Genomic DNA, 20,730 nt, shown 5'->3' with positions numbered 1-20,730 from the left:
AATTCCTCTATTCCTTGACAAAGGCGCCGAGGTCAAAATAACTCGTTGAAAAGCAGACTTACACGGACTCTTTAAGGAGAAACAACAAGACTGCAGTACATCATTCTCATAACATTTTACAACATGAATCATTCCAAAGTAAAGAAGCATGAACATCAAACATCGTAACGCTCATTTCTCGATCATTCCACACCCTCGTTGATAGCAACATAAAAGTGAATCTGATCGTCAGTTCCTCCTCACACAGTCTTGGTCCGCCAACATGAGGACACTAACATGCTTGGGTCTTTTCAGCCTTTTGAGTTCCAACCTTGTGACCGGACAGATTCAGCTCGAATGCTTTGTCGAAGGAGCTTGTGTGAACAGTAACCTCGTGGGTGAACAAAGCACCACTTCAGCCGGTGATTGTGCCGATACTTGCAATCAGGATGCAAATTGTGCTTGGTTTACTTATTATGAAGATTTTCAAGTATGCACTCTTTTGGATGGATGCAAGGATCGCGAACCCATGGAGAATACCATCTCCGGGATGAAAGGTTGTGAGACGCGTTGCTCGGTCCCAGGAATATGTCGCGGAGCGTTGATTTCCTTGGATGTTGCACCACAAGAGTTGGATTGTTCCAAGGATTGTTTCTTGGCGCCCAACTGCACTTGGTATTCCTTCAAAAGAGACTCTAACCTTTGCCACTTGTTTTCCACCTGCCCAACTTTGGATCTCGGTTGCGAAACTTGTATCAGTGGTGAACGGGATTGCTTCGAAACTGAGGATGACACTGAAAGTTTTGTGTTTTTGGGATTAGGAAGTACTGAGACTTTCGAAGAGACAGATGTGGTCGAGGTATTCAATCTGAAATCTCCTGCTCGAGTGTGCTCCCATTTACCGAGTGTTCCGTACAATACTTCGGGTAGCACCGGGGGCTTTCTAGACCGTGTCGTTTACTGCGGGGGTTTTGAAACCAAGAACGTCGGAACTAACGGCGACACTGACAAATGTTATGAGCTGGAAAGTTCCAATGGTACTTGGACCAACCGGTATAACATGAGCACTCCCAGACAAGACGCAGCTTCAGTGGTCCTACCCAATGGCACTCTATGGATCACAGGAGGCTTCCTCGGTGGCCAAGGGTACCTCCATACCTCAGAGGTGTACGATCCAAACTACGGCATCAAAGAAGGGCCCTTGCTCCCAGGGCGAATGAGTGGACACTGCTTGGTGCAAGTCGATGACGAAAGTACGTTCATCATCGGGGGATCCAAATCTACCGGTGACCCAAGAAAAGTCTACGAGTTCTATTTTAATCACTATTCCTATGTGGAAGTCGCTCCTATGAGATATGGTCGAAGTGAACATGCTTGTGGACTGATTAATGATCCCACAACTGGTGAGAAATATATTTTGGTAGCTGGTGGAGCAATGAACGGCGGAGCGATGGAAACGAATGCCACTGACTCGGAATTATACAGTTTTGAACGGAAATCATGGGAATATCGGGCTTCACCCGGTCCCATCCGAGGCACAGATGCCGTAACTGTGAACGGAACCATGTACATTTTTTTTGGCTCCAACACCAACGGAGACACCGTAAAGGAGGTCAAGAAGTACGATTTCACACGAGATGAATGGATCACTGTTGAAACCAACGTGGAGTTTCCCCGCCAAGAAGCTGTGATTTTTAGTATTCCGGATTCATTTTGTGACTAATATCGTGCTGATGCCCACAGTACGTTAACACCTGGCTGTATAAATGCTAAGTTTATGTCATTGAATGGTCTCAGGCATAGGTGACTTCACCTGGAATACATATCTGGGTAAACAGAGGGCTGGTTCCAAATGAGCACCTTGACCTTTAGGTTCTAATCATCAAGATATCAGACAAATTGCTTGTCATGCCATCACGGGCACGTGTTTTTATCTTAGTCTATTCTCTGACCTCTCTATGAAACAAATTCAGTAAATATACGTAAATGTAGGACTGGGACTTTAGAGGTCAATAGGTTCATCAATTGAAGGGAGCTAAAATTCGGATGAATGAATAACACGATGCGCACTTCGTGTTTGCCCTAGCTCTTAGGTTCAAGATTGTGATATATTGTTCAAGAAACCAAGTGAAATTTTGCGCTTCTCCTTTTTGTCAATTCGTCATCAAGATCAATAAGTAACGCAATATTTTTCATTACCAGGAGAACTTAGAATAAAGTTCAAGAATCTAACATTAAAATAAGTCCATCAATCATCGCTAACGTGGGTTATTATTTTCATTAGGCTTTTCATAAATATATCATTATTCATATACTTCTTACGGTTTGTGTGTGGTAATAGGTGCTTTTGAGAGGGTTCATGATTTGTGTTACAAGTAGTTGGAGAGTGAGCGGATTCATCATGATATTGATATAATAGTAATAATTATTTGTAGGGGTTTGTCCATTTGCGCCTTGAACCTACATTTGTGTGTCTTGTGCTTCATGTGGTTGTCAAAGAAGTCGTCATCGTCGTCGTCGTAGTAGTAGTAGTTGATGTAGTTGATGTAGTTGTTGTCGTTGCTATTATTGTTGACGTCGACGACGTCGTGGTCGACGTTCATGGAGTCCTCGATGAAATGCGATGACCAGAAATAACGAAAGGAGTTGCAATACCTTACGAGGATACATACATCATCAGGCTGGTGGTGCGCTTCTAAATGCAAATGGGAATTGAATGAGGGCGGTGGTGTCTTTTACTTCCTGAGATGGTGATCAACGGATATGGGAACATTTCGCAATGGGGGTGGAGTGCAATGGATTTCCGCCGAATCCGGCCGAGGTGGAGAGGATTTGAGACTGCATTCGCGGTCATCAAAGTCCCAATTGGCGGGTGTGCCAGTGCGTGAGATCACATGACTCGGGATGTCGTCAATGACGTCTTGGAGGTTCGTATCGCGATTAGGTGGAGAGCTCTCCAAAAGGATCTTATTGTTGTTGATCGAGATGGGACCTCGACGTTGGTAGGGCTCTAGGTTGTCCTGGCTGTCGTCGGGCTCGTCCTCGCCATCTATCTCTTGAATGTGGAGCTCGTCGTGGCCTTCAGTTTCCTCCGCGTGGTCACTCATGCGTGACTGAGGATTATTGGAAGAGACGGCCGAACAAGGGCGCGATTTCCCCGTGATGGATGTCACAGACTGCGGCCTTAGGTCTCTTAGCGCTCCGGAAGGCTCGATACCTTGTTCGCCTAGAATCATCCAAAAAATGGGTTATGTTGAGTCGTCTTCATGGGGAATTGGGGGGAGAAAGTCTGTCTGATACTCGTGATTCTCGAGATTCTCGTACCTGCATCATGTTTGGCTTGCCACTTCTCTTTGTTGACAGCGAGGATGTCCATCCAAGGCCGCTTGAGTAGGGGAGCCTTTTCCAGCTGCTGCTCAGTCGAATCATCGCGATTGCCTGGTTTCTTATTGGCTTGTTCCATTCCCCTCAAGATGGTTTCCAAAACGTCGCCCAAGACGTTCAAAGTGGGGCTGACAATGAAATCAATGAAACCTGAAAAGTTCTCGGATAATTAAGTTCGTCATGACCTTCATTTCATTTTGTTTTTTTAATTCTTCTTCAATTACCAATCTGTGATTGCGGCACCATGGTGTTGTGTCGGTCGCACAAAGGAGAATATTCTAGTCCGAGTTCAGCCTCACGATCCCCTTGGTCAAAGAACTCCTCGATGCATCTGGCAGTCCATTGCCAATGGACGTCCCAACGCTTCGCCGGATGCGATACATCACACGAGTGCAGTAAAAGACACAAGACCTTGGTCTTATCAAAGCTGCAACGATAAGGGATCACCAATGAACGGCTCGGTCCAATCACGAATCAATCGGTTTTAGAGCGTGAGTCAGCCTGGAGAAGCTCAAAAGAGAGAAGCGGTTATCCCATGAAGCCACGTGGTGAGGGAGTGAGACAGAGATGATGAGATGGTCAAAGGAAAGAGGAGGTTGTTAGTAAATCATATCTATCAATGTAGTAGGGACCACAACCACCGAGTTCTAAGCATACATGTAGTACATAAACATCGAATTTAATTCGCCTCGATGCCGACCATCCCGCAGGCTTGGTGCTAGAAATCTTGACCCATCTCTGGGGATGTGGACAACAGACTAGGGTTTCAGGAATGCAAGGAATGGCGAGGGGAAAGTGCTTGGGATCCTCAATTGGACACGAACAACTCCCTGGGGATGAATTCTCCGGGATAACAGGAGACTCGACCTCAGCGTGGAACACCACTGATTGGAATGCAAAGTAGATTCCGTTTACATTACTTCAGGGACCCTCCTGGTACGTAGATCAAGAGTTTTCAAGCCCACGCAGAGTTGCCAGCAAATGGAAGAGTGAGTCACTCAGTGAAGGAGGGAGAGGGAGTGCTCGATATCGAATTCGGATACTTCAAGAAGGGGTATATAAAGTCCAAGATCCTCAACGCAGCGATTTATGGAGATCGAGGAAGAGAGGATCTGGGATTGATTTGCGCCCTCATTAGTTTTGCGAGAATAATCAAGGCCTTGTCACCTGGCCTTGTAAACACATCAATGCACCGGGAACGAGATTGAGTCTGTATTGGCAATTTCATCAATGTCTTGTCTACCCACCGAGCTAGCAATAAGTAGATGAGAATCCCGTATTGAAACCCATATCTGGAACGTGGCTCATTATGATGAACGAGGGAGAGAGAGAGAGAGAGATGTTCAATATATATGTACAGTACATGTCATTCGGCTGACAATTGTGTATGCCTACAAGACATTGAGCATGCCATGGAAATATTGATTAACTTGGCTAGAAACCCTGTCACTTCGTTTGAGTTGCCTTGGTAGCCGGACTGTGCATGGGTTTAACAGCTTCTCCATCTACGCATATCTTTTAACAAGAAGAAGTCAAAAAAGAAGAGTGCCAAATAACGTGTGGTGAGTAGAGATACCTATGTACGATGCAATTGAGCCTGATTTTTAGTCGCACGTATTGTACTGTATGTATGTATGTAAATTAGACAACACCGGGGAAACGAGTGCCAGTAGTTAACTGATGGTGTGGCTTGTTTCTTAAGTTATGGAGATGGCTTTTGCGGAAAGTGGAAAAGGGAGAAGAGGAGGGGGTCACTCACTAAACCATAGCACCGTTATTGTTAGACCATCCCACAGCACAAAAAGGGAAACAAAAACCTTCACCGGAGGATCTTGGCTGATGAAGATGAATGAATGAACTGGCTTGGTGGCCAAGCTCGCTCGCAGTGTCCGGAATTACCTGACTGTTCGATCCCGTAATGGACCCGGCACAGCAATGAGCCGACCGTGCTTCAGTTTTCTCCACTGTTTAAAGGCCGTGCTACAAGGACAAGAGAAACCCAAAAACTTGGTACAGTTCAGTAGTCCCACCAAGTCAGCAGACAGGACATTAAGGCGAAAGGTTTGAATACATGTGCGGTCCGTATGTGGCTATCTGTACTTATACTCGTATGGTTTCTTCCACCATGCTTGGGGTGGGGAATTGTTGTTCCCATGAGCCCCAAAGAAACGAGGTTCAATATTCATTTAGGTGGATGGATGAAAGGTGCCTGCACATGAGCAACCAGACAAACAGAAGGGCTCTCCTGGCACCAATGGTTTATCTGTTATATGATTTTTTTTAGATTTATAGCCTCTGCATTGCAACTCATTTCTTCAAATTTGACTTTCAGGGGTCTTCAAGGCATATTCAGGGCTGCCACACCATGACACGAGTGCTCCTATAACAGACGACTCATCAGGTTGGAGGCCGCCTCAAAGTGCAACCCTGGTAACCCTGGACAGTCATTTTTCAAATCAACCAGGTGTTGTTCAGGGCGGCGGCAAGCTTCCTTTTTGCTTGTTTCTACCCGAAAGGAACATTTTTCCTCATTTTCAATTATGGCTGTCTTGCCATGGCCCTGGAACATTTGGAGACTCTGGTGAGCCTGCTTTTGGTTTAGACAGAGATGGAGGCAGAGAAAGAGGGAGTGAGTGAGTGAGTGAGTTTAGGCCCGAGAGTGCCATCCACCGACCACGTTTGCTTATGACAGTTGAAAATGCCGATGTTTGGTGCGAGCGAGTATACCGTATGTGCGCCAGACTACAGTATTCTTCCAAAATGATGCATTGTTCCAGAGTGGTAGTACACGTGAAGGTGATGGGAAGGAGCTAATTTCTGGTACGTGACGTCGTTCTTGGTAAGACAGGAGGATTACTCGCTTTCGATAATCCTCATTGGTATGCAACATACTAGATTGGCGAGATTGCTTACCTGGGTTCGCCGGTGTGGGCCTGGAGGATGGTTTTCATGGCTTTAAGTTGAGAGAAATGTTGAGTCATGTCGGTGTGAAGAACCATTTCGATAATGAGGTTGCGGAACTCGCGGAAGTCTGCCTTTTGCATGTTCGCAAAGATGTTACAATTGTTTTCTTGGATCAGTCTGGATATCGAGAAATAGATGAAAAAAAGAAGGGAGAACACCTCGATCATTATCCACCATTAAGGAAAAGAAAAGGAAAGGCGCAAATTTTAAGTGTCGGAGAATTGTTCCCACAGGGTTCAATTGGACCGGTGACCAGATCTGAGAGCTGAGACATCTGGACTTCCTCAACCAATATCTTTTGGAAACCAAGGGAAACTAGAAAGAGTCATAACCCAGGTTTCCGTTGACCGTTCAGACCTTACAAAAGAAGGCCTTATGTCAACTCAAAGGCAGCGACTGATTTTTTCTTCTTTTCTGGCTGAAGCTCCAACAATTTGAGTTAGTACTCATGTAGGGTTACAAAATTGGCAATTTTTTCATTGCTACCAAATTCTAGACGGCTCAAACACAAACCTCAAGCTCAAAGAATTGAGATCAAGTCAAATGGTGTCGCAATGAAAACAACACTGATTGGGATTATTGTATCGCTGGCTAGGGTAGGGAGCTTCTTCCCCCCCCTTTCCAAATCCCGGTAAATGATGATTTCTCCTCGAGATTGCCGAGGCTGATCAAATCAGGAACCAATCAAGGAGAAAATTGTCGACTACAGCATCAACTCTACGTAGGGGCTCTTGAGGTCGTTCAGATCAGTGAGCTTGTACCTGACGAGTGAGCATAAGTGAAATGGAAGAGCAATTCCAAGATAATGCAGGGACAAGCGAGTGAAAAACGGCTTTACCCTGCCAAAAGAAACGTACCTAAAAAATGCGGACACGTGGTGGTTTTCGAGGACCGCCCGGTCGTTGTAAAGCAAGGCTAAATTGGAGCCTGCGTTGATATGGAAGTTGTTGGTTGTTCCACTGTGGTCGAAATCGTGAATGATGGCTGCCATCAAACTGGTGAATACTTCCAGATCCGACATCCAATTCTGGAAGGCAAGTCATGGGTAAAGTTGAAAGTGAGTTTGGCATTGGCCACATGGAGGGAGCAAATCCTTTGCATTTTCAATTCGGTCTAGTGGGGATGGCGACAAACTTGCTTCTTTTGACGTGTTGGACTCATAAGAGATCAAAGGAAACAAGGAAAGATGAAAAATGCCGGATGAAACGTAAAACTCTTTCCTGTTCATAGTTCGGGATATGGCCTTCATCCTGGCCTTTCACGAACGAACATCTTGTTCACTTCAAGCATCCAACGTTTTGGCCAAGCCTAAGGTCTGACTGTTTGAATCCGAGTGTGTCAAAATGTCATGACATCACGTTTCAAACTCTTTTTGCAAGACACTGGCCCAACGTGTTTATCTTTTACTTCGTCAATATTTACTTTGCACTCAATCTTATTGCTAGTAAGCGAGATGGCATTTGTGTTTATTCTGTACGGATGATAGGAGACTCCCATTTATTAATTGCACTCGACCCCACGTATGTACATAGACAGCTCGCTCTATCCCCAATGCGTATTCATTCAAAAATTCGAAACCTCGTCGTCCGCCTCATCTCGAACACGATGGAACTTACCGCAATGCCCGTTTCCGATATAAAGTAATGAGTGGTTTGGAGAACGTCACAAGCATGCAGATGGTTGTGATAGTGGTTTCCATTGCTGGCGTATCCCAATTCCACGTGGACCAGCATTGTTTCCAGCACAGACGGTGGAATCTACAGAACATCACAAAAAGCATAATTATTTCCATGTGTCGAAGCGTTTTCAATGCCTCCTCAACGAGAGGATTAGTGCTCAATAACCACGTCAAGCAGAGCGAGGCCAGCGAGTGGTCCTTATAATATTTCCGGTTCCGCTCACCTTGTACTTGTGTAAACAGCCGTGGCGACTCAAGAGCTCATATCCCATGAATCTTAAAGGCGACCCTTTGCAATTGACAGCCAAAGAAAATATATCAAAAGTCCACTCGTTGGAGAGCTAGAAATGGGAACACCAGAAATGCAACGTCATTCATTCAAAACACAAATGTCGAAGTAGATACGCTGTACGTAAAATATTTTCTACGTCAAATGTGCATTCAGCACGGGGACACATTGAACCAAATGCTCTTGAGAGTTTATTGGAACAAGCTTCCTGTTTAGTCGCCTCTTCAAGTAGAGAGAGTGTTCGTTCCATCTAGCTTTGTCAAACTATTGATTTCGGAAGGAGCTAGGCAAAAGTGTCACCTTGGACCTGGTGCCGCACAATTCGTTAAGCGTGTCAAGTAATCCGGAAAGGAAAAAGCTTCTGGTTCGGAATTTGAAAAAAAAGAAGCTGTAACATGATGGTTTGTTCGTTTACCTTCAGGGCCTTTTGGACCTCTGGCGGAATGATCATGAGTTGAGAGCTCGACATTCGCCGATAGATGCGTTCAATGAAGATCCCGGTTCGTATGGCGTTGGCCACTGACCGGAATGAAGGCCTCTCTTCTGACCTTCGAGTGACTTGCTCCTGTTTGGCGAAAGTGGAGGCCAGCCACTTTCGAACCTCATCGGGAACAGCTTCGGATTGCAGCTCGGAGAGATCGTCTTCGTTTTCATCTCTGAAAAGTTGTTCAAGTCACAACGATCATCACCAACGCTTGGCATTGTTCCAATGTGGTTTTAAAAGTTGGCATAAGTCGTTTTGGACCATGGGTGGGAGAGGGCATTGAATATCTGGACCGTTTTAAAGAGAAGAGAAAAAGATGGGCGCATATGCAAACGTCTTGTCAAGACGTTTTGGAAACTGAACTTGTTTTTGTGCGAGAAGGGTCAAAGATCAACTGTTAAGCATGCCAAGTGGGGAAACCACCATCCAGTTCGTCTATGGATGTGTGCCAGCTTACATATTCTGTGCATACAGGGGGGAGAGGAGAGGAGGATCAGCGGGGAGAGAGAGAGAGAGAGAAAGACACTATACTGTAGGTTGAGAATGTCAGGACATATTTAGTGACTAGAAGCACAACAATGTTTAAACCTCAAACAGTTGTGACGGGCAATTCAAGTTGATTGACGATGAATCACATCGACACATGCAAAACTCATCTTGCAACATGTTCAACCACCACAAATACGTCGGACTCGGGAACAACATCGAAAGCTCTTTTGAACGACAGCGACAGCCAGCAACACAGAGAAACCACATCAATTTTCGAACGGTAGCCTGACCTTGACGGCGCAGTCGAGTCACGCGATCTCAATTAAGCCACATGATTCTCGCCAAGAGGTCAGTGCTAAGAATCCCGCAGCAAGTTCACTTATCTCAATGGGATATGTTACCCGACAACATTTGAACAAAGTTTTCTAATTAAGCGAGTGCCCTTCTCCATTCCATCCTTATGTCGGGAAGATATTCAAATCTCAGCTGGGTCCCAACCATAGATTAGTGGCGGGAAAAAGTTTCCATCCAAATTCAGACCAAGAAAACTCCCACAGACACCCTCCTCGTATCTGAATGGGAACGCTGGATTTAGTAACTGAGGAGGATTTGGATAACACAGAAGGGTCCATTGTTGGAAATGTCTACAATCTGCTTTCAAAGAGAGAGTCTAAGTACGTAGCATAACGGTAGTCGATGAATATCGCCCAGTTTTATTCTATCACGGAAATCCTTCACATATCACACTTTTCCACAGCGGAACAATCGCCGTTGGACCCAAAATCAATCCAATTAGGTTCCAATCGGCAGAGACCTAAGCATCACAGATACACACAATAAAACAGAGACCTTGTGTGAATTGTGAGCTGCCCAAACCTCAGGATCACGAGACGATTTAGAATGAGTTAGAGCACACATAATGCCTTTGAATCAAGTATAACTTTTTTTTCGGTTGCTGAAGATTGTTCCAAAAGTTCATTTTAGGATCACCTTAAGTATCTGTCCACTCTGACGAAACCACGAGAGACACGAAACGAAGAAGAAGAAAAAAAACAGGAGGCAACATGCCTAATTGAGATCAATTCCAATTACGGCCGACACTTTGGAACGGATGGAACATGGAACATGACTTTCAGATTGAGCAGAGGTCTGTTCAGGATTCGACAGTCAAATGGGCATCGAGATGTGGAAACCTTCCAAGCTCATGAGCCTTTTTTTGTTGTGAGATGGATAGGGATAAAGAGATATTTGAAAGGCCCCCCCCCCAGGCCTTTGGCAACTTTGGATATGGCTAAAACACTGCTCCTTGGATAAAAGCAATGCAATTACAAAACTGAACGACTCTGCCCCTCCTCGATCGATTTATAAGGCACGTTGACATTTTTACTCTTATCCTGTGAAACATGATGGAACATTCCAACAAAAAAGGGAGGAGGAGTAGTGTGATTAATCATTCGAGGATGGAGAGAAAGATAGATGATAAATACCAATTTTGCGAATAAAGTGCAGAGATGTCAAACCAATCATTCGGACCAAAGGTAGTGGGTGCGTGACACACAAACATGGATGGGAGGGTCAGGGTAATGGGTACGTGGAAAACAAGGGGAAATTTAGCGGTGAGTTGCCTTCGCGGAATCGGAAGGCGATCTCTACGTTCGGTATTGTATTAGGGAAAGGAGGAGCTGTTCAAGAACGGAAAAACACACAAACCTTAGATCTTCCTCAGTCAAGGCACTGAATGTGATGAATAGACAACAAAAATGTTTTGATATTATAATACATGTTTGTGAATTGGGAGGCGGATATGAATCTGTGACGAGTGAGGGCATGATACAACTGTTGGGAACTCTCAGTCAATTCCGTGCTCAAAAGTGATGACAACCTTTACACGTGTTGGGCCAAGAACGCTATATAGCAAACAGCACTCCTAGGAGTCCATGGTTGGGTACATAGTCGATCTAGTAGAGTACGGGTTAAAACCAATGCGGAGCTGTGTTTGGACGAATGCGTCCCTTGATGGTACAAGTCTGACATTAGCTTTATCTGTACTGATATGATAAAATTGGATGGCTTTGTTCATGAACAGAGATTTAGTTTGTGCATAACTCTGAGGAGGAGGAGGAGGAGAGGAGGAGGAGGAGCATTTGAAACTCAGTGCGAAAGTGGCTTTATTAGGATGAGCGGGTAGATAGAGAATGCGGTGGTACATGAAGCGAAGGCTGTAATTGTGAGTAGTATTGCTCGTTTTAATGCCACCACCGACGTGTGCCTAGTTCGTTTTCGCATATCGAGTGAGAGCTCTGGTCACTGTCGCGTTGCATTGCGGTGTATTATCGTGTTTTTCTGATGGCTAATTGTTGAATGAATGAAGATTCTCCCAAGGTCTTCACGAAATCAACGTACTAGGTACGTAGAACAAAATGTGTAGAGTCTCTAGTTTGCCATTCACTAGTTCGCGTGTGATATACCTACCGTTCTTTAATGTCAGAGTACATCTCAGTGTTTCTGAATGTAGCGAACAATGAGAAGAAAAAATCGTTTAAGAGGGGGAAAAGAGCCCTCAGCTACGGCGCTACTGTGTCGTTGGTCTCAGGGAAGATAGATAATCATCAGTTCTCTAGTTTGTCTCTGACATGAAATATCAGGGATTTGTGTGGACATAAAAACAGCAGTAGCAATAGTACAATGTATCTTCGTTTCAAAAAACGGATACTCACTCGCCTAATCAAATAATAATTAATAGAGTTAAGAATAACTTGACCAGGACTTACTCTGCCTTGGCCGCCACAGCCTGGACCACCTCGGTCACGTACTCCAGGTTGGAGATGAGAGTCTCGGGATCGATGGCGGAGTCTTTCATTTTCGAGAGTAATTGCTTTAATCTAGAATAAACGCATTTGGTTGCTCAGCAATCGGTATTGTTTGATCTGTAAAAACAGGCCTTACTTCAAAAAGGCCTCGCGAATGCCTGCTGGAGTGTCAGGAGCAGGCAGTTCTTCAGTTTTGAGAATCTCGTCCTCGCTCTCGGTTTGGGAGTCACCCTGAATGAGTCCAATTTGCATGAAACTCGCTTCGTCCACCTCAGTAGCTCCCAAGCTCTGACCCAAGGCACTCATCCCCCCGGGACTGTCCAGGATCTCCGAGGCAGTCAACGGGCTTGACGACATGATGGCCACGCTATCTGCTCTTGAGGCCGAGTGAGGTCGTCCAGATCGGGTCCGCCGAAATATTCGAATCGTCTCACCTAAGCACATGAATAAGATATAGAAATCAGCCAGGATTCTCTACAGGGTATAATCTCTACAGAAATAATGGTGATTTGACAATCAACAATTAAAGAAATAATGAATATTTGAACCATGATTGTCATACCTGTCAAGGTTCTCTATTTACACATTATGCTCATTTTCCACTGTCCAAGTCGCTTTTGCCAGAGCAAAGTATAGCACTCGTAGAAGGCGAGTATAATATAGTCTGATGTCCTGCCGTGCCAAGTGCGATAAGATGCGTTGTACTTTTTCCGGTAAAATGTTGCGTTAAAAAGTTGGTAAAACATATGTCTTATTTGTGCAAAAAAACAAAATCAAATTCCCATTGGATAAGTTTCCCAGTAACCATTTATTTATGAAAAACCCGTGTCTTTTCATGCTTTTGTAATATTTGTTGATATAAACCATTTTATTGTAAGTGTCTTATTTTGCTCCTTGTTGACAATCAGTAAAGGGAATACAACGATTATGAAATGGTCTAGAACTGACTAAGAGTCAAATTTTCACATTTACCATTTTTCGTTATTTTGAAATTTATCACTTTCAACAAGCATTTTGAAAATGAGTTATAAGGGTAGAAGACTAAAATGAAGTAATGGAATTCTTGCCATTAATTCTCTGAAAATTCAATATGTCTCGGCGGCGTTACATCACAAAATGAAAGCTAAATTTAAACAAAGACTGCCATTGGTTGAACAAGTGGAAAAACAAAGTCAAACATTCAATTCCAAACCCTTGGAAATTGATAAATTTTCGAAGCTACCTATATGAGTTTCAACTTTGATCTACGCATTCAGTTTCAAAACAGCAATTATATCCTGAATAGAGGAATTACGCCTTTTAAGTAGTGCATTTTATATTCCCATGTCGTGATTTTATTCGTTGCATCTGTTTCAGGTTACTTTTTGTAGTATTAGCTTGTAAGTGGACTACTTAGTGTTGACTTGGAAATATCCTTGCTTAAAAGTCAATAATCCACAATTAAAGAATTTCTTATGAATCCCAAGACATCCTCATTTCTGCGGAGCAAACAAGCTGATGATAAAAAATGGTGCAGATGAGCCTTTTTTGATCGGTGTGTCTCATGAGTTGCAAAAACATCAATAAATTTGATTTTCGGGTTGTCAATTACAAATCCGGTATTGTAGAAGAATTTCATATCACATTCGCTCGACAGATATCTTATTGTGGGATGATAAAATCAGTTGCAATGTCAATTATTAAAAAAATCACACAATTTTCCACAAGCCTTTGAGAAAAATTACAACGATCGGTAGGATTACAACGATTTCTACCTACCGCCAACACCACGTCTAGTAGATAACTTTTCAGTCATTTTATAAATCAACTCAAAATTCATTACCGGTTTTTTTTTGCGAATTTTGATGTTTGGTATGCTTTATGTTTTTACTATAATGAAAAATGTTCTTCATCATTTACATTGCTCATTACTTCGAAGTGATGGACACAAAAACCAAGCCCTTACACTTGTGTTATTCGCCTTTAAATTTGTTTTTGTCATCAAGAAAAAAGGCCGTTAGAAAATCATTAATTGAGACACACGGATAGAGATTGTTAAGGATTGCTCAAACACATTTGTATTTAAACAAGTACTTAATTAAATGACGCTATACCCATTTAACGAAAAGCTCTTCATCATTTCTAATCATGAGCTTGAAGAAACCGATTCATTCGTAATTTTTTCCTCATTTCTTTATGCTGTTATTGTTTCGCCCCAATTTTCTAGGGATGCCTAAAAATGCAATCTAGCGTTCAAGTACATTTCTGAACATTTTTGACGCAATCTTTGGCCTTATTTGATGATTAAACAAGAAAAATATGCTATTTTGACGCTCACTTGCACCAATGCTCAGCTTTAGTAGATTTGAGATAGGATGATTAATAGGCTCGCCTTCACGTTTCCCCATTGAATCATGACCTAGAACAGTTCGCCAACTAACGATTCCACTCGATGTGGGTGGTACAGATTGATGCACTTCGCGAAAAGGATCTTTGAACAAGACAAATGGAAAAAGCCTAGAATTTATGGACCGATACGGCCTCTCTGGTTCAGACAGATTGGTGGATATTACAACAGGCTTTTTTGGTAGAGAACGAGATCCCGGAGTGAATAAGGAGGGCTGAGAAAGAGCCTCCGTTCTTGCTGGTTGGAATGGAAGACAGCCTTACCGTTATCTGTGGTAACAAAAGGCGGTGGCTTTTGATTTGTTGAATCCTCTACATTCTTGGTATTGAGCGGCACGTTATTGCTCCCAACCTTCTGCCCAGAGGATTTCCGACTGGCCACTGAAACATCATCCAACATGGAAAAGAGAAAGAAAAAGGAAATTGAATTCTTCGTCTTCTTTACATTCACCTCAGGCCTTGAGGCCTCAGGTTAGCTAAGCTAGTCTGGGACTAACTCGTTTCTCCCAAGGTACAGCCGCGAACAGAGTCCGAGCTCCAATCGAACTTGAAGGCCATAAACACGAACGACGTATCCTAAATTGTCTTCTTTCTATCTATTTTTTTACGACGGTCCAGGACACGCATTCATCATCAAATTTACCAATTCTATATTCTGTGCCATCTACATCAGTAATCGTGAACCACCGCTCTCCATTGGCGAGCTTCTCCTGAACCTGAACCTTGGGACCCAAGATCGAGTCCATACTCTTGTTGTGGCGGATTGATCGATGGTGAGGTCTAAATTGGTGGGGATTCACTGTGAGAAACGACGAGTGGCGTTTCAACCTGTCTCTGTAGGCCAAGATCCGGTCCACCTCCTCGATGAGCGGACTTTTGGACGGTCCCTCTTCTTGACTGGATTTGTCCATGGCGTTGGAACGAGTCGAATTATCAGTCACCATGAGATTTGAATTCGCTTCGGTCAAAGATTCGTGAGTTGGTCATATCTTGGCACGCTCTGAGACATTCCAGATGACAGATCAAGCAATCATTTCTTGGGAAGATCTGACTGGATCCATGGTACATGGAACTGCTCGAATCTCCAATTGCCCCCCCCCTAACAGTAGTGTTGCGTGGGCAGGAGGGGTGGGAAGGTGAAGACCGAAGTGTAAAGTTAGAACCCCAGAGGTGAACCTAAATATTTAAAGAGAGGAGTAGGCCCTACAACTCGGACTGGATTTCGTTTCGTCCTTGACAGATGCCTTTGAAGAATCCTGAGAGAGTGAGGCTGAACGAGGGAAGAAAGGAACGAAAGAAGGACAAGAAAGAGATCATCGTCATATATCGGCGGGAAACCCGAAGCTCTACCAATATAAGGATTCCCAACTCCCCACCGAGTGAGTGGCAAGAGTGGCGAGCGCCCTCAGATCCCTTGTAAGCCACAAACAAGGCCAGGGGAGACTCATCTATTACCATTCGGAATATCTTCCATTACAAATGCTGACGTGTGTGCAGCATGCACTATGGCAGATAGAGAGAGCCAGGGAAAGAGAAGAAGAAAGAACGAGAGGAACAGAGAGAGAGAGAGAGAGAGAGAAAGAGAGAGAGCAAGGAGCGGCTCAACCTATTGGAGGGAAATCTCTCGTCTGCCCATAATTCTGTATGGATCAATGATGGTAATCAAAAAGTCGTCCCAAATTTGGCCCTCGTTTCTGAGGCTGCTACCTCGTCCGTTCAGGATGGCTCATTGCATCGACTCTTCTCCGAGTTGTTTGAGAGGAAAAGGAGCAATCGGAGATGAAGAAGGAGGCGAGGAATGCGTCTAAGACGGTCATTGGAACCATTATCATCTTCACGTTCTGCTATCTGACTTTTGTGTTTGCGAGCCTTACACGGTTGCTTGGGAGGATGGGTCACGAGAGGAGGAAAGCTGGCCCTCTCCTCGTCCTATGGCCAAAGGCCGCCATGGCCAAAGGAAGAGGAGGGACCTTTACTTGGGAGTAGGTTTTCTCTTGCCCCTGCCCGTTCCTCCTTTTCTTTCTCGTTCTCGTCCGCCTTTTTTCTCTCTCTCTCTCTCTTTTGGTCTGTTTATCTTTCGTTCTTCTTTTTCTCGTCTCACAATGGGTCGTAATCAACAAGTAGTCTCGACCATCATTAATCAAATGCTCCTTCCAGCTACCAACTCAAATGTTTGCCGCTCAGTGATCTCCAAGTTAGAAATCAACTCTGGCGCAATTGAGATAAGGACTCGGATGATCATCTTCAATTGGTCTTGAGACCATTGGAACCACTTTCAAGAAACATTGAACAAAGAGAACACCTTTGAAGGAGCCTGGGACTGAGTCAGAATCTTCCCAAGGAAAAAAAAGCGCTCAGAGCTCTGTCAAAGGCTGACCACTCGAAAAGAGTTATAGCTCACTGATTTCACACGAATCCGATTACTCAGACAGCACAATCTTGATAGAATGGGTCACGATGGTAATCGACGATCATGTACACGAAGAACTTCACGTCGCAGAACTAAACGCTTTGAGGAGGAATCAGACTTCTCAAAAGCCCTCGAGGTCAATCGAGTCCGAGTTAGAGAACGAAAAGACATTCAAATCCAAATAAGAACTTGATGCTGGAGTCTGGCACGAGAAATCCCAGTTTTTTCCCGTAACATTAGATCCTCCTTTTATGGCACACTGATGGTTCGTTGTGGTGGTGGCAGCAACAGCAGTAGCAACAACAGAACTAAATTCAAGTCTGCACAATGACCTCATCGAAAGCCATCATAGCGAACAGGAAGAGGCACACTTTCCTAGGAAAGTTTTTTTTGCAGCTTTACATCACCTTCTTGGCACTTTATCATTTACGACCACACCATACTTGTTTTCTTTGTGTGTACTCAAGGAGCTCTGGGAATGAGAACGATGGCAAGGCCTTAATGAGACTGCTCCACGAGTAAATTGTTCAGGCCAGTTTTATAAGAAGCACACGCCAAGAGGGTCGGTCTCCAATTCTCTGTCCTTTGCCATCCATGTTCTCTCAAATCAGTTGGTCCTTGCGAGAGCTTTAAGCCTTGTTACTAATCCGTGACGTTTTCAGCGGAGGCAGGCTAAATCTAACACATAGATCCATTCAACACTGTTGCATAGTTTCGTGTGATAAGAGTACCATCATGAAAATTGAACGACGACAAACAAGCCATGGAGTTGTTATGCATCTGTTGGCAAGCTTTCCTTGGTATCAATAATCTTAATGGATCCAGGTATATTACTATACTTTGGGGTTGTTCTAGGAATGAGAGCAAAAATTGAAGCCGAACAGGAGTGATCAGTGAACAGATCATTATCATAATGTCACAAGGTCAATGGATTCTAATGATTGACAACCTGTTTAATCCAAAAACGAAAGAAATGATTTCTGAAATTCTGACTCACAAAGTTCAATGGGTTTATTTTAATATACTAGATTAGTTAACTTAAATTGATACCGAAATTATGACTCATGGTCATTTACTCGAAAAATTAACAATCGTGGTACTTCTGACTCATCAAGTGCTCTGCTTAAGGAATGGATGGTATTGAAAGACTTATACAAAGTGCACAGTTAGAACATAGCAACGACACGGGTTTATGATTTGGTGAATTCAGTTCTAGAAAGCCCTTAGAGTCAGTTAAGGTTTGACATCCCCTTGATGAACTTGACCTTTATTTTGATGAGGCAATTCCTAAGTCAGTCAGTCCTCGTGGCATTCATTCGTTCCTCTTTGATGTCTTTCTTTTTATGGATTTCCAAAGAACTCCGATCGGACTGACGTCATCTTAGTACATAAACTTGGATGATAGCAAGATCATCAGTGAATGGAATGTCATGTCAAATGAGGATTATCATTTCAACTACCCTGTCATCGTGGATAAACCTAAATATAGCTCACTCCACTCCCATAATGTTAAGAGGTTTCGCGGGTCGAATTTAACTTTTTCCGATTGGCTAACCCGAAAAAGCACATGGAGGAACTAAAAAACCGATTGAGACTAAGTAGTTCTAGTTCTGGGGGCCAGTAAGCCTAACCATCGTGACGAGATGAGATCGAATGTCTTCGGGGCTTAAGTTATGAAACCCCAGCCATGAAAACCGCGTCTAGACCAGAATTTGTTAATCTCCGATGACTTAATGATATGGTTTGTCGTGGCTGGATGTGGGCTTCCACATTAATTTATCAACTCCTATGGTTCCGGGCATACATTTCTAGATGCGATCAAGACTTCCTTCTTTCTTGACTGTGTACTGCATGTAAACTTAGCGTTCACCTTCTTCTTTTTAAGTTGCTGCTTCGTTCTAGTTCATCCAACTTGAACGCGTCTCCTCGCAAACGAAGAGGGCCGATCGACATCTTGGCCGTATGATTTAGTCCAAAGCTGATTGTCAGCCAATAAAGGGTGGTCATTAGTCTGTATCTCCCTCGTATCGGACTTCTTCGCTTTCGACCTTTTGGTATGAACATGACGAAAGCGCTCTAAATACGTATCTGAGCTGAGAAGTTATTGTTTCTGCTTGGCTGAATTTGCATTCGGTCTCCTAAGAAGGTTATTGTACATGTATGTGTGCGTATACGTAGATCGCTTCTTTGCGCTTTTTCTCGAGATCTGTCAAAAAAATTACAGAAGGCCAATATTGATTGCTTGAAGTACAAGAGGACAGAAGTCGTATCGCACAAAGATCGTCCCCCATCGTCATCATCATCATCTCAACAACATATCCCAATGACCTTTCGCTTATTCTGGAGATGGTTGGTGCTTGGCATATTACACTATCATTAGTAACTGTTTGGTACTTGGTGCAAATTGCTTGAAACGCGGAGAATCGTCAAATATGGGAAGTGCGAAGAAGATAAACTCCTTGAGGGCCCATATTCTGGCCGACACATCCCACCTTTTGCTATTGGCTCCCCTCCTCCCCATCACACATACACATAGGGGCACTGCACATACTCCTACTGTAGTATCCACCAGGGACTATTTTTAACTATGGACGAGGATCGATTTTTCCCTTCAAAATTAGCTTGATTTGGGTATAGTAACTCTTGAAACACTTTTGAAACTAAAATATTGCAAAAAGAATCTTTGGTCGATTCAATGCAAGACATACTCGCATTTGAAAAGTTTTCTAGAAGAGGCGTTTGCTTCAAAGCGATTTTTCAAAAGTTTATGACACTGACCCACAGAGAGTCGAAATATTCAAATTTCATGTCGTCATTGCAACACACCGTTTGAGTTTCCAAAATACAGATTTGGAGCAGGACAATTGGCATTCTTCATTTATTGGCCAAGTTCGTTTGATCCAATGAAGTTCTGCTAATTTGGAATGCAGTTTACTCACCGTTCAAGGTCCATAGCTCTAGAAGTCCGTGCATAAACACATGGCTCAAGACAGTTGTTGCGCGGTTTCGTTTTATTGGGCCTCTTCGCCTTCGATATCGCTTTACAGATTTGGCTCGATGTGTTTGGCCATTCACTTTATCTTATAGCATAGCACTCAAAGCCTTGGAATGATTTTCGCGTCAACTTTTGACAATTGTCAAACTTAGGGAGTTGAGCAAGACAGACGGGCAAATTATCAGATATCCAGGCACACCCGCCCTTCTGGAAGTGCGCTGAGCTATAGAAACAGGGCCGACTTCTCCTTCACAGTCAATGTTAATTCGAAACGATACCCATAAGTAAGACTTCAAGTGCCAATTCAGATATCGGGGGGGCCTCCTTGCCAGCCAAGAACGAGGCGGCAATGAGGTTGGCGCTGATGTCACTGATTATAATAGAAGCATACGAATCTCTCAAATGGTGCCAGGCGTTTTTGACTGCACAATTCTTGGCAAGAAGACGACGACCGAATCCTGGATGGATTTTGAGGCTCAAAAAATGGCGAGGAGTCAAGGTGTCAACATAATACCAACAGATCCATTAATTTGGCGGTTGTTCGTGGCTTTGACGATCCGTGCGTAGTGATGATGTTAAAGAGAAGAAATAAAGTAGTAGAGACCTCAAAGCTCAAAAACCCCGGGTGCCAACGAGGCAATTGACATTTCAACCTCGACACCACTCTTTTTCGACAGACGTGCACACTTCCAAGGAAATGTATCTGGGCTCATGATGAGCTATGGTTACAGCATCAGTCTACTACATGGACCTTGTAGTATAGAGCCTTCTTCTACTCCATTGTACATTGTAGCCGTCCATGTCATCATCATCGTCATCACCATTATCGTAAATATTAAAGAGTAAAATGGAGTGGGGGGGGG

The 20,730-nt window shown here is 43.7% G+C and overlaps 1 protein-coding gene across 6 annotated transcripts in view; it reads right to left on the bottom strand.

The window, feature by feature from the left end:
• Positions 1-2,231: 2,231 nt before the first annotated feature.
• LOC131885275 (dual specificity calcium/calmodulin-dependent 3',5'-cyclic nucleotide phosphodiesterase 1B-like) overlaps positions 2,232-20,730 on the bottom strand; it is a 34,922-nt gene continuing 16,423 nt past the window's right edge. For 3 of the 6 annotated variants that reach the window (XM_059233287.1, XM_059233291.1, XM_059233292.1), the window contains 13 exons: positions 14,727-14,843; positions 12,214-12,511; positions 12,039-12,149; positions 10,978-11,001; positions 8,710-8,950; positions 8,230-8,346; positions 7,944-8,084; positions 7,185-7,354; positions 6,277-6,444; positions 5,263-5,343; positions 3,588-3,790; positions 3,304-3,513; positions 2,232-3,205 (listed from right to left, as the gene is read on the bottom strand). In XM_059233287.1, the coding sequence (XP_059089270.1) occupies positions 2,715-3,205; positions 3,304-3,513; positions 3,588-3,790; positions 5,263-5,343; positions 6,277-6,444; positions 7,185-7,354; positions 7,944-8,084; positions 8,230-8,346; positions 8,710-8,950; positions 10,978-11,001; positions 12,039-12,149; positions 12,214-12,511; positions 14,727-14,843 (2,372 nt within the window). In that variant the 3' untranslated portion in view covers positions 2,232-2,714. The remainder of the gene's footprint in view (positions 3,206-3,303; positions 3,514-3,587; positions 3,791-5,262; positions 5,344-6,276; positions 6,445-7,184; positions 7,355-7,943; positions 8,085-8,229; positions 8,347-8,709; positions 8,951-10,977; positions 11,002-12,038; positions 12,150-12,213; positions 12,512-14,726; positions 14,844-20,730) is intronic. The other 3 variants (XM_059233288.1, XM_059233289.1, XM_059233290.1) reach the window with 3 other exon arrangements.

Source organism: Tigriopus californicus, chromosome 8 (assembly GCF_007210705.1).
Source record: "Tigriopus californicus strain San Diego chromosome 8, Tcal_SD_v2.1, whole genome shotgun sequence".
Lineage (NCBI taxonomy): Eukaryota > Metazoa > Arthropoda > Copepoda > Harpacticoida > Harpacticidae > Tigriopus > Tigriopus californicus.
Note: the sequence above shows the minus strand (reverse complement) of the source record. Positions and strands in the feature narration are given on the sequence as shown.